The following is an 11370-nucleotide window of genomic DNA, read 5'->3' on the forward strand; positions in this document are numbered from 1 at the left end:
GACTCGTTTGACTGTGGATATAGATATTTTTGTACCTGTTTCCTCCAGCTACTTCACAAGGTCTTTTGCTGTTGTTCTGGGATTGATTTGCACTGTTTGGGGGTAGAACAGCTCCAGGGAAGTTGATTGGATGCTCTGGCTCATCACTAAAAGAAAGAAAGATTTAGATATTAGTTCGACATTGCCATAGTTCAACAGCTGAAAAGCCTTCATTAACATACTCCCAGAGATAGAAAGACATCCAGTATTCACTGAATGAAGTAGCCTATTTACAATTTCATTCATCAATTAAATAAATGATACTATAGCACATTCAATGACGTTATTATTGTAGACTATAGGCTACTCCTGTATCTACCTTCTACATTACCATAATCATTGAATGAAGCAGCTTACCCATCCAAATTTACAATGGTAGGTGTGGTGGTTGTAGGGATGGTAGGTGTGATAGATGTGGTTATGGTAGGTATGGTAGGTGTAATGATGGAAGGTGTGGTGATGATAAGTGTAGTGATGGTAGGTGTGATAGGTGTGGTGATGGTAGGTGTGGTTATGTTAGGTGTGATGTAGGTGTGATTGTTGTGGTAGGTGGTTGTGGTAGGTAGGCAGGTAGGTTTGGTGGGTGTGGTGAGGTAGCTGTGGTGATGGTAGTTGTGGTAGGTTTGGTGATGTAGGTGTGATAGATGTGGTGATGGAAGGTATGTTATTTTTAGTGATGGTAGGTGTGATGGTAATTGTGATAGGTAAGTTTGGTAGGTGTGGTGATGATGATATGGTAGGTATGGTGATGGTAGGTGTGGTAATGGTAGCTATGATAGTTGTGGTATTTGTGGTTTGTTGGTTTGGTGATGGAAGGTTTGGTAGTTGTGGTAGTTGTGGTAGGTCGATGTGGTAGTTGTGGTAGGTAGGTGTGGTAGTTGTGAGAGGTAGGTTTGTTAGATGTGGTACGCAGGCGTGGTAGATGTGGTAGGTAGATGTGCTGGTTGTGAAAGTTAGGTGTGGTAGTTGTGGTAGGTGTGGTGATTAGGTTTGGGCGGAATTCAGATTTTCATATTGTCATACCATCCTTCTCTCATACCAGATTTACAGTATTACCGGCATAGCACATGAGGGGATGCTAAAAACACAAGAAAAGCCTATGGGCATCTATTACCGGAATGCTAACAAATTAGCACAAACTGATAGCAAATTCACTTAGGACAACTCATAATAATGTCTGGAATGAAGTCATTTGAGTGGTATCAAACACATGGAAACCAAATCTTTGATGTGTTGATACCACTCCATTGACTCCATTCCAACCATTATTATGAGCCTTCGTCTCCTCAGCAGCTTCCACTGTTGCAAAGAAAGGCAAATCCAGCTCATAAAGTTATGTCAGGGATAATCAATGAGGGACTATGTGTTCTATGGTAAATAATGAACACTGTGGAACTGACCTTCCATGGACTTGCATTATTTTCCAGAGAACCCATAAAGCCCTGAGTTTTTTTTGTTTTTTACCTTTATTTAACCTCTCTTGGGAATGCGGGACTTGACCGCCCCACCTGCGGGACACACTATTCAACAGCCAGTGAAATAGCAGAGCGCCAAATTCAAAACAACAAAAATCTCATAATTCAAATTTCTCAAACATACAACTATTATATCCCATTTTAAAGATACACTTTTCCTTAATCCAACCACATTGTCCGATTTCAAAAAGCCTTTACGGCGAAAGCATAGCATTAGATTATGTTAGCACATCACCTTGACAAGAAAAACCACACAGCCATTTTCCAAGCAAGGAGAGGCGTCACAAAAACCAGAAATACAGCTAAAATGAATCACTAACCTTTGATGATCTTCATCAGATGGCACTATTAGGACTTCATGTTACACAATACATGTATGTTTTGCTCGATAAAGTTCAAATTTATATCCAAAAACCCCATTTTACATTGGCGCGTGATGTTCAGAAAATGTATTGCCTCCAAAATTTCCGGTGAATGAGCACATCAATTTACAGAAATACTCATCATAAACGTTGATAAACTTTACAACAGTTATTGAAAGAATTATAGATACACTTCTCCTTAATGCAGCCGCTGTGTCAGATTTCAAAATAGCTTTACGGCGAAAGCACATTGTTCAATATTCTGAGTACAGAGCTCAGCCATCAAAGCAAGCTATACAGTTACCCACCAAGTTCTGGAGTCAAAAAAAGTCAGAAATAGTATTATAAATCTTCACTTACCTTTGCTGATCTTCATCGGAATGCTCTCCCAGGACTCCCACTTCCACAAGAAATGTTTGTTTTGTTCGATAAGCTCCATATTTATGTCCAAATACCTCATTTTTGTTCTCGCCTTCAGTTGAGTTATCCAAATGCGCCATGCTCGCGCATTTTGTTGAGACGAAAAGTCAAAAAAGTTATACTACAGTTTGTAGAAACATGTCAAACGATGTTTAGCATCAATCTTTCGGATGTTTTTATTATACATCTTCGATAATATTCCAACCGGACAAATCCTTTGTCTTCATTAAGGAAAAAGAAATCACCTCCCGCTGACGGCCACGCGCATGAATGATCTAATGGCACTCAGCCAGACACCTGGTTGAATTGACTGTCATTCACAGTAGAAGCCTGTAACAACGTTCTAAAGACTGTTGACATCTAGTGGAAGCCTTAGGAACTGCAAAATGACCCCTAAGTCACTGTAGTTTGAATTGGGAATCAATTGAAAAAACTACAAGCCTCAGATTTTCAACTTCCTGGTTGGATTTTTCTCAGGGTTTTGCCTGCCATATGAGTTCTGTTATACTCGCAGACATCATTCAAACAGTTTTAGAAACTTCAGAGTGTTTCCTATCCAAATCTACTAATAATATGCATATCCTACTTTCAGAGCCTAAGTAGCAGGCAGTTTAATTTGGGCACGCCTTTCTTCCGGACGTCAAAATACTGCCCCCTACCCTAGAGAAAACAAGGCAAGTCAGTTAAGAACAAATTCTTATTTTCAATGACGGCCTAGGAACAGTGGGTTAACTGCCTTGTTCAGGGGCAGAATGACAGATTTGTACTTTTTCAGCTCGGGGATTCGATCTTGCAACTTTTCGGTTACCAGTCCAACGGTCTAACAACTAGAAAACCCTCCGCCCCACTGTTTATTATAGTTGATTTTCCCTTTAATACCATGGCTATAATTTAACACATTTGCCAGTAGAAATGAGTTCAACATTCACTGAAGTAGCTAGCAAGTTTACTAGATAGCTACAGTAGTTGCCTTGGTAACCAAACAAACATAACTTGCTATTATGAAAACTATGAAAAATTATGAAAAATATTACAAAAAGTAATTGACGTTTATTAGTGGGATGAGGTTCCTGAACCAATGACAGTTGTTTGTATTCATTAAAGTAACATAGGGTGGAAGCTATTGATGTTTTAAGGAAGTATCTTTAATGTAAAGTCAATTTAAGATGGTAGAATATCACCAAAGTCAAAAAATACAAAGTATTTGCTCTTGATTGGAGGGATGAGGTCCCTGAACCAATCACAGTTAGTTTTACTCATTAATGTCACATGGGGTGGAATCTATTGACATTTTAAAGTATTATTCATGAAAATGTAATTAACATTTGTAAAAAAGTATCCAAAGTCAACAAATACAACACAAATTGCTGTTGATTGGAGGCATGACGTCCCTGAACCAATAACAGTTGGTTGTATTCATGAAAGTCTTATGGGGTGGAAGATATTGATGTTTAAATGAAGATTTGTTTAGGTAAAGTGATTTATTTGACATTTTGTAGATTTGATAGAAGTAAATTTTTTTTTAATAATTGCATTCGAGAGAAGAGGTCTCTTTACTGTGTCAAATTTGTTAGAGATCACTATGTCATGTAGTTGAGAAGGTATTGATATTTTTCATTTACAGACAATTGTATGCATTGCAGTTTTAAGACGGTTCCTTAACCCTCTGAGCAGAGGACAGCACATTTTAATCTACATTTCACCTCCAAAAAGGAAATATGACACCGAATTGGAAAAACAAGGGGTTTAATTTATTCACTATGATCAGCCGATTTAGAATATTAAATGTATATATTTTTATTTATTTATTTAACCTTTATTTAACTAGGCAATTGAGTTAAGAACAAATTCGTATTTGCAATGACAGCCTAGAAACAGTAGGTTAACTGCCTTGTTCAGGGGAGGAATGACAGATCTTTACCTTGTCAGCTCGGGGATTCTATCTAGCAACCTTTTGGTTACTGGCTCAACACTCTAACCACTAGGCTACCTGCCGCCCCCAGTAGCCTAGTCATCCTTACATGTTCCGTTGAAGAGGTATTGAAGAGCAAAGTCTGAATTTTAATATAAAGCTAACTTCACCGCTGTAAAACACTGTATGATTGAATCATCCAATTTTGATTCACCAATAAAAACGGTGAGCTCATCTTTTAATAATAATGTATTCATCATAAAATCATCTTTGATGATAGTATTGTCAGTGGCGAGCCGTCATTTAGGGCAGGTGGGGCGGAGCCACACCCGTTTTGAGCCCCACGTCTTTAGCAAATATATATATATATATGTGTATATATATATATATATGTTGCTTGTTTTTCATGTTATTTTGGCATTAATATGTGTCACATATCAGTTTGCAAACAATGTAAAAAAGAAAATGTAATCATTGAGTTAATAAAGCCTCATACAGTCATGGTATGTTTTTGCTTTCTTTCTTTTTCCTTGTCATTTGAAGAGAATTTATGAAGAGAAATTATAGATTAAATGTATCGGTGCTCATCAACCATTGGACATAAACATTACACAACAAGTTGGAAATTGCAAATTCAACAATGGGTGGTTTGGAAGGAATCAGTGGCTAACTACAAGCTTAACAAAGCAATCATTTACATTACATTTACATTTAAGTCATTTAGCAGACGCTCTTATCCAGAGCGGCTTACAAATTGGTGCATTCACCTTATGATATCCAGTGGAACAACCACTTTACAATAGTGCATCTAAATCTTTTAGTGGGGGGGGGTTAGAAGGATTACTTTATCCTATCCCAGGTATTCCTTAAAGAGGTGGGGTTTTAGGTGTCTCCGGAAGGTGGTGATTGACTCCGCTGTCCTGGCGTTGCGAGGGAGCTTGTTCCACCATTGGGGTGCCAGAGCAGCGAACAGTTTTGACTGGGCTGAGCTATTCAGCATGACTTCTGCCGCATTCAAAACAACTAGAAACTTGGAACTGGGAAATCTTAGACTTCAGTGAGTTCAAGACAACTGGGAACTCCGACTGGGAAAACAAGTTTCGAACGGTCATTCAACTCGGAATTCCAAGTCGGGAACTCGGGCCTCTTTCTTGTGCTCTGACCTGAAGATCACTGACTTCATGATTCAACCTTGTTTTTTATTAGTTCCCAGTTGTCTTGAAAGCACCATAAATCCAGAAAATGCCAGATTTTGATGACAAATTTTGATGACAAACCGCCGCGACACCTTCCTGTTCAAGTGAGCACAGCACAACAAGGTGAGTCCAAAAATGTCTTGTATGCTGCTCTATAAATGATGTAATATGCCAGGGAGATATGTATACTGTAGCTAAGAAAGTAATACTAAGTGTATGTTGTGTAGTAAGCTGTTAGTAGCCCATGTGCCTCACCTTAATAATTTTGTCCCTTTCCCCTCTCATAACTTAGCCTACTGCTCTTACTTGGTGCACTTGTAGACTATAGCCTGTTTTAGAGAAATGTAATCATTAAATATTGTAAGAGCTTTCATTGTCTGCTTATATGCTCTCTTTATTTATCCTGCAGTTATGACTTGGTGTACAGGGAGATACTGTAAGAACGGCCCATGTTCAAAATTCTATCACCGTACATTTCAAAAGTGCTAAAAAAAATTGTTATATTGACTACTTACATGCTAGCTCGCGCATTAATGTCTTAATCAAAATTACGGATTGCCTCTTATCCACTCATTGTCCCCTTATGCCATAGTTTGTACATCTCAATTGTCAGTAGAAACCACATTTGTTTAAGCAAGTCAGCCATATCAGCTATGTTCTTTAAAAGGATTCACTCCATGGTGCTGAAAAGAAAGCTCTGCTGTTGGGACAGCTTTATGTAGACCCTAACAGTTTGTGGGCACCGTTTGTCAAAGTTATAGTGCAATGAATGTATTGTTTAGTGTTGTGTTGTGTAGTGGCTTTGCTGGCATGCATCTAAAACATTTTTGGGGAGTTTTCCCCACCAAGATTTACATGCTACAATCACCACTGGGTGGGTGAATTATAACACATCAACCCTGTTACCTAAGAATGTTAGAATTAGGTGAAATAAAAGTTACACTCCCCAAAAGGTACTCAATTGGTGGAATGACCCAAGAACTGAACTGGAGGTGGGAGAGATAACGATGCGTCTACTGTTGCTCTCTCCTCAGATTCTTAGAGAAGCTATTTCAATCTGATATTTCTCCTATGGTCTAAAATAGATGTGTATAGAGGACTCCTCTCTAATATAACATGTCACACATTGTGTCAGACTGATGGAATGTTAGGTGTCTCATTGAAAGTCTAACATCTACCATGACTACTGGATGTTTCAATTCTAATAAATAACAAAACAATCCACACCGTAACAACAATATTGCTTTTTTAATAACTGCTTTTATTAAAGTGTGAAACTTTGCTAACAAAAATGACATCAACTAACATCACTGGCCTGACTTGAGCAGCTCGGCCCGGGGATGGAGCCAGCAACTTAGCTGCTACCGGTCCGGTCCAGGCTACCTGCAGACCTCCTCCCAGACCTCCTTTTCAGCACCTCCCCTTAACAGGTGAGGTGGTGGAAACGATCAGAGTTGCGTTCAACTTGAATAAAGATGAGAAACTCTGGTCTGTGGAGCCACTGGTCTGAGGGGAGGACTTCTGTTTAAACCATGTCCATTTGGGGATATTTTCTAGGACAGTAGAGGTGGTGAGCAGAGATGAATTCAACTTGGATAAAGATGAGAATCTCTGCTCTGGGGAGGAGAGTCACTGACCTTAGATGGTTTGTTGCCTTGATAAAGAGGATACTTTCTGGCTTGAGGAGAATATAATGTTTTGTGGAGGAAATGTGGCTTGATGACTTGAAGAGGAGGAGGAATTATTGGGCGACACTTTTGATTACCAACGTAACCTCAGTGGAACTGTGGCTTCATTGAGTTCCAGCTCTAGGCAGACAGCACGTCAGGAATGCTGTAAGACATCACAGAGACAGGTAAGTATCTATATATTTACATGTGTGTTGCATGTACACTAAACCCTCACATTTGGATAATGTCACTTTTTAAAGTGACAATGTATATTTTAACAGTGTAAAACATGAATACATGTTTAAACATTATTTACCTCCTCTTAATTCTCTTCCAGATGCTTGGCCTTTTCTTGTTCTTGGAGGTTGGCTCTGATGTTTCAGCCTCTTCTGGAGCTTCTAGCTGCTGGCTCCCTGGCACCCCCTGTTGGTTCTCTGGCCACTCCTGCTGGTTCTCCAAACTCCCCTCCTGGTTCTCTGCCCATGCCTGCTGCCTCCTTGGCCCCTCCTGCTGGCTATCTCCAGATCAACAGGCTCTTGGCTTACCTGTTGGCCTGTGGCCCATCCCGGCAATGCCTGACCGTGGTTGGAATCGTGGCTGTGTTGGGTGGTTAGACACCGGGTGTTGATTTGAGCATCAGCCTCAAGATTCATCTGGTCCAGGTACTTTTCCTTCATCCTCTCTCTCTCCTCCTTCAGATTCTGATGAGTCCTTTTTTTAAGCAGGGACTGCTCTCTCCACTGCTTATTGAAATCCTCCAACTTCTTCCTTCTCTCCTCATCCTTCAGCAGCTCCGTCCTCTTCTCCCTCTCTCTCTCTGCCCGGGTCATGGTGGATATTACCCTTGGTTGTCCAGGGAAGGCTGGGAGGGGAGAAGAAGTAGAGTTCACATTCAACTTAGTGGATCTGGTATCAACTTAAATGTAATGGACACAGGGAATTAAGAATAGAAAACACAGTTGGAGCTCAATGATTCTTTAATCTGGAATTTGTCAATAAAGTGCAATAATTCCCATCCCGAATTGACCTGACCCTAAGTTGAACATGAGTCCCAAATGGCACCTATTCTTTGTATAGTGCCAGGGCATTTTTGATAGCTTAGGGCTCCATGGCAACTAGGGGACCCCCGACCCCCCCAAAAGCCTTTTTTGTGTGTGTTTTTTAGGAACTCTTTCTGGGTCTCTACTTAGTCTTGAGAGTTAGAATAGTAGATGACATAAGGTATCATTTAAAAACGTGGTTGTTACATCAGCAGTATTTTTCTTGTTATGTCAGTCAGTCACTCAATTAGCCATGTCAGCTAACATATTCTTTGGACAGTAGTTTTATATTGAAACAATGATGCAACATGATGACTGGCTTGGAACTTATGTGTGTAGAGGAGACAAAAGAGGATGATGTCATAAGCAGAGGTAAAACAGGTCTTACCTAGGTGGACGATCTTATAGCCCTCCCTAGCCTCTCTCTGATACGTTCTCCCGATCTTTTTGAGGTTCCTCTTCTCCCACTTCTTATTCACCCAGTCCACAGCTCTCCTTCGGATACTTTTATCAGGTGGGAGAATGTCCTCCTTGTCATCTTCCTTCTCCTCCTCCTCTTCACTGTTCTCTGTCTCACCCATCTTGTAATTCCCAGGGATCTCTCTTCTTTCCTCTTCTGACATCTCCTCTCTTTTGTTTGCCTTTATGGTGTTCTCTCTCTCTCTGATTAAAGCTAAATGGCCTTCAATAGCTCTCTTTCTTTCCTCCTCTCTCTTTTCCTCTCTCTGCCTCTCCTCCTCTCTTAGTCTGAACATTTCTTTCTGTCTGGCAATTCCAATCTCTCGTTTTTTATCCTGCTCCTCTTGTTGTCTTGCCCTCTCCTGTTTTCTTTCCATCTCCAGCCGTCTTTCCTCCTTCTCCCTCCTGATTTGTTGTCCTCTTTCTATGTGTTCTCGTTCCCCCTTCAACACTTCTAACCTCCTCTCTTTACGTCTATTGAAGACTTCCCGTGCTTTAGCTTTAACATTAACTACTACATCTTTCTTCATGCTTACTTCCTTTCCTCTCTCTTCTCTTTCCATGTACTCTTCCTCTGCTTTCTTAATAATCACTTCCTGCTTTTCTTCCATCTCTCTCTCCTGTTCTATCTCCAGTTCATTCTGCCCCTCATTTCTTCTTCCTACTTCCTCCCTCTCTCTCATAATCATATTTTCTTTCTCTATCTCTTTCTGTTGCTGATCTTTTAATTCCTTCTCTCCCTGATTCTCATTGTCTTTCTCCCTTTCTTTCTCTTTCTCCATTTGTTTCTGTCTCTCCTCTTGTTGTTGTCGTCTGTGTATCTCTTCTATCTTTCTCTGTATCTTCTTCTTCCTCTCTCTTCCCTCCTTCTCCATGTCAATTTGCTTCTGTTTCCATATATCTTCTTCTTCTTGATTTCTCTCAAACTTTCTCTTTTTCTCCTCTTGTTGTTGTTGTCTCTCTTTCTCTCCCATCTCTCTCTGTCTCTCTTCTTCTCTTTCTTCCTCTTCCATCTCTATTTGCTTATTTTTACATCTTTCTTCTTCATTCTCTCTTTCAATCTCTCTCTGTCTCTCTTGCTCTCTTTCCATATTTTTTTGTCTCTTCTCCATTCTCTTTCTTTTGATCTCTCTCTGTCTCTCTTTCTCCCTCTCTCTTTCTTCCTCTTCCATCTCAATTTGCTTCTGTTTCCATATATCTTCTTCTTCTTGATCTCTCTCAAACTTTCTCTTTTTCTCCTCTTGTTGTTGTCGTCTCTCTTTCTCTCCAATGTCTCTCTTTCTCATCGATTTCTTTCTGTCTCTCTTCTCTTTCTTCCTCTTCCATCTCTATTTGCTTCTGTTTAAATAGTTCCTCTTCATTCTCTCTTTTAATCTCTCTCTGTCTCTCTTCTTCTCTTTCCATATTTTTTTGTCTCTTCTCCTTTCTCTTTCTTTCAATCTCTCTCTGTCTCTCTTCTTCTCGTTCTTCCTCTTCCATCTCTATTTGCTTCTGTTTAAATATTTCTTCATCATTCTCTCTTTCAATCTCTCTGTCTCTCTTCTTCTATATCTTTCTCTTCCATCTCTATTTTCTTCTGTTTACATCTTTCTTCTTCATGCTCTCTTTCAATCTCTCTCTGTCTCTCTTCTTCTCTTTCCAAATGCTTCTGTCTCTTCTCCATTCTCTTTCTTTTGATCTCTCTCTGTCTCTCTTTCTCCCTCTCTCGTTCTTCCTCTTCCATTTCTATTTGCTTCTGTTTGTGTCTCTCCTCTTCTTCTCTCTCCATCTCCTTCTTCTTCTCATCTTCTTGGTGTCTCTGTTTTGGTATTTTCTCCATTCTCTTTCTTTCTACATCTTTCTGTTTGTTGTTCTCACCCTCCATCTTCTCCTCCATGTCCATTTGGTTCTGTTTCCATAGATTTTTGTCTGTTTCCATATTTTCTAATTCTATCAGCTGTTCCTTGATTTTCTTGAAGACTTCCTCCAATTCAGACATCTTTTTGTCATTGATGAGGGCTCTCTCCATCTCCATCGCTCTCTCCACTCTATTTTTCATCTCCTCTTCACTTCGTCTCCAATCATTTTCTCTCTCTCTGTCTCTATCAAATGTTCTCTCTGGTTCAGTCTCGTCTTTCAATCTAATCTCTTCTTTCATTCTCGCAACCTCTCTGTCTAACACTAGTACATTTTGGTGAACCTGTTTCACTCTCTCATTCTGTCTTCTATACGCTTCTTTCGCTCTTTCAAATTTGATTTTGTATTGCATTTCTTTTGTTGTCATATCTTCTTTCAGTCTCTCAACCTCTCTCTCTAACTCTTTTGCCTTTTCGTTAACCAGTTTGACTTTCTCGTTCTCTGCAATACGCATGTCTCTTTCTCTTTCAAATATTATCTTCTTTTCAATCTCTTTCAATCTATCAATCTCTCGTTCTAACACTTTTATCGTTTCTTCTGCCTGTTTCACTTTCTTCTTCATTTCTTGTCTTTCCAATTCTGGTTTTCTCTCCCTTTCCATCTCCCTTTCTCTCTCTCTTTCCCTCTCTCTTTCCCTCTCTCTTTCTGTCTCAATAGGTTTGTTGTTCCAGGCCAGTCTTGGTCACTGATCCTCCATGACTTTCTGCCATAGCCTCAATCTCTCTATCTCTTGCTTCATTTTAAAAGGTGAAATTAGTGATAATCTATGACCAAGACATACTTTCAAAGGATTTGCAGAGAATGATACATAGAAATACAACCTAGACCTAGGTAATTGAATCAAACACTGGACAACATCAATAGCAGGGTTATTTTGATCAATTCATCTGGACAATTCATT

At 39.7% G+C, this 11370-nt stretch overlaps 1 protein-coding gene across 1 annotated transcript; it reads right to left on the reverse strand.

Moving 5' to 3' along the window:
• Positions 1-6742: 6742 nt before the first annotated feature.
• Positions 6743-9503, reverse strand: LOC115151136 (trichohyalin-like). Its single transcript, XM_029695148.1, has 2 exons — positions 8503-9503; positions 6743-7936 (listed from the first exon to the last, which is right to left on the reverse strand). The coding sequence occupies exons 1-2, from the start codon at positions 9446-9448 to the stop codon at positions 7473-7475; spliced, it is 1410 nt and encodes a 469-aa protein (XP_029551008.1). The 5' UTR covers positions 9449-9503; the 3' UTR covers positions 6743-7472.
• Between the last annotated feature and the right edge of the window lie 1867 nt (positions 9504-11370).

Source organism: Salmo trutta, chromosome 16 (assembly GCF_901001165.1).
Source record: "Salmo trutta chromosome 16, fSalTru1.1, whole genome shotgun sequence".
NCBI lineage: Eukaryota > Metazoa > Chordata > Actinopteri > Salmoniformes > Salmonidae > Salmo > Salmo trutta.

Excerpts from the sequence above, each read along its gene's own strand:
- LOC115151136 (XM_029695148.1), bottom strand. The coding sequence starts at position 9,448 with ATGGAGAAGGAGGGAAGAGAGAGGAAGAAGAAGATACAGAGAAAGATA. Across the intron at positions 7,937-8,502 it reads CTATAAGATCGTCCACCTAG|CCTTCCCTGGACAACCAAGG; the intron begins GTAAGACCTGTT and ends CTCCCCTCCCAG.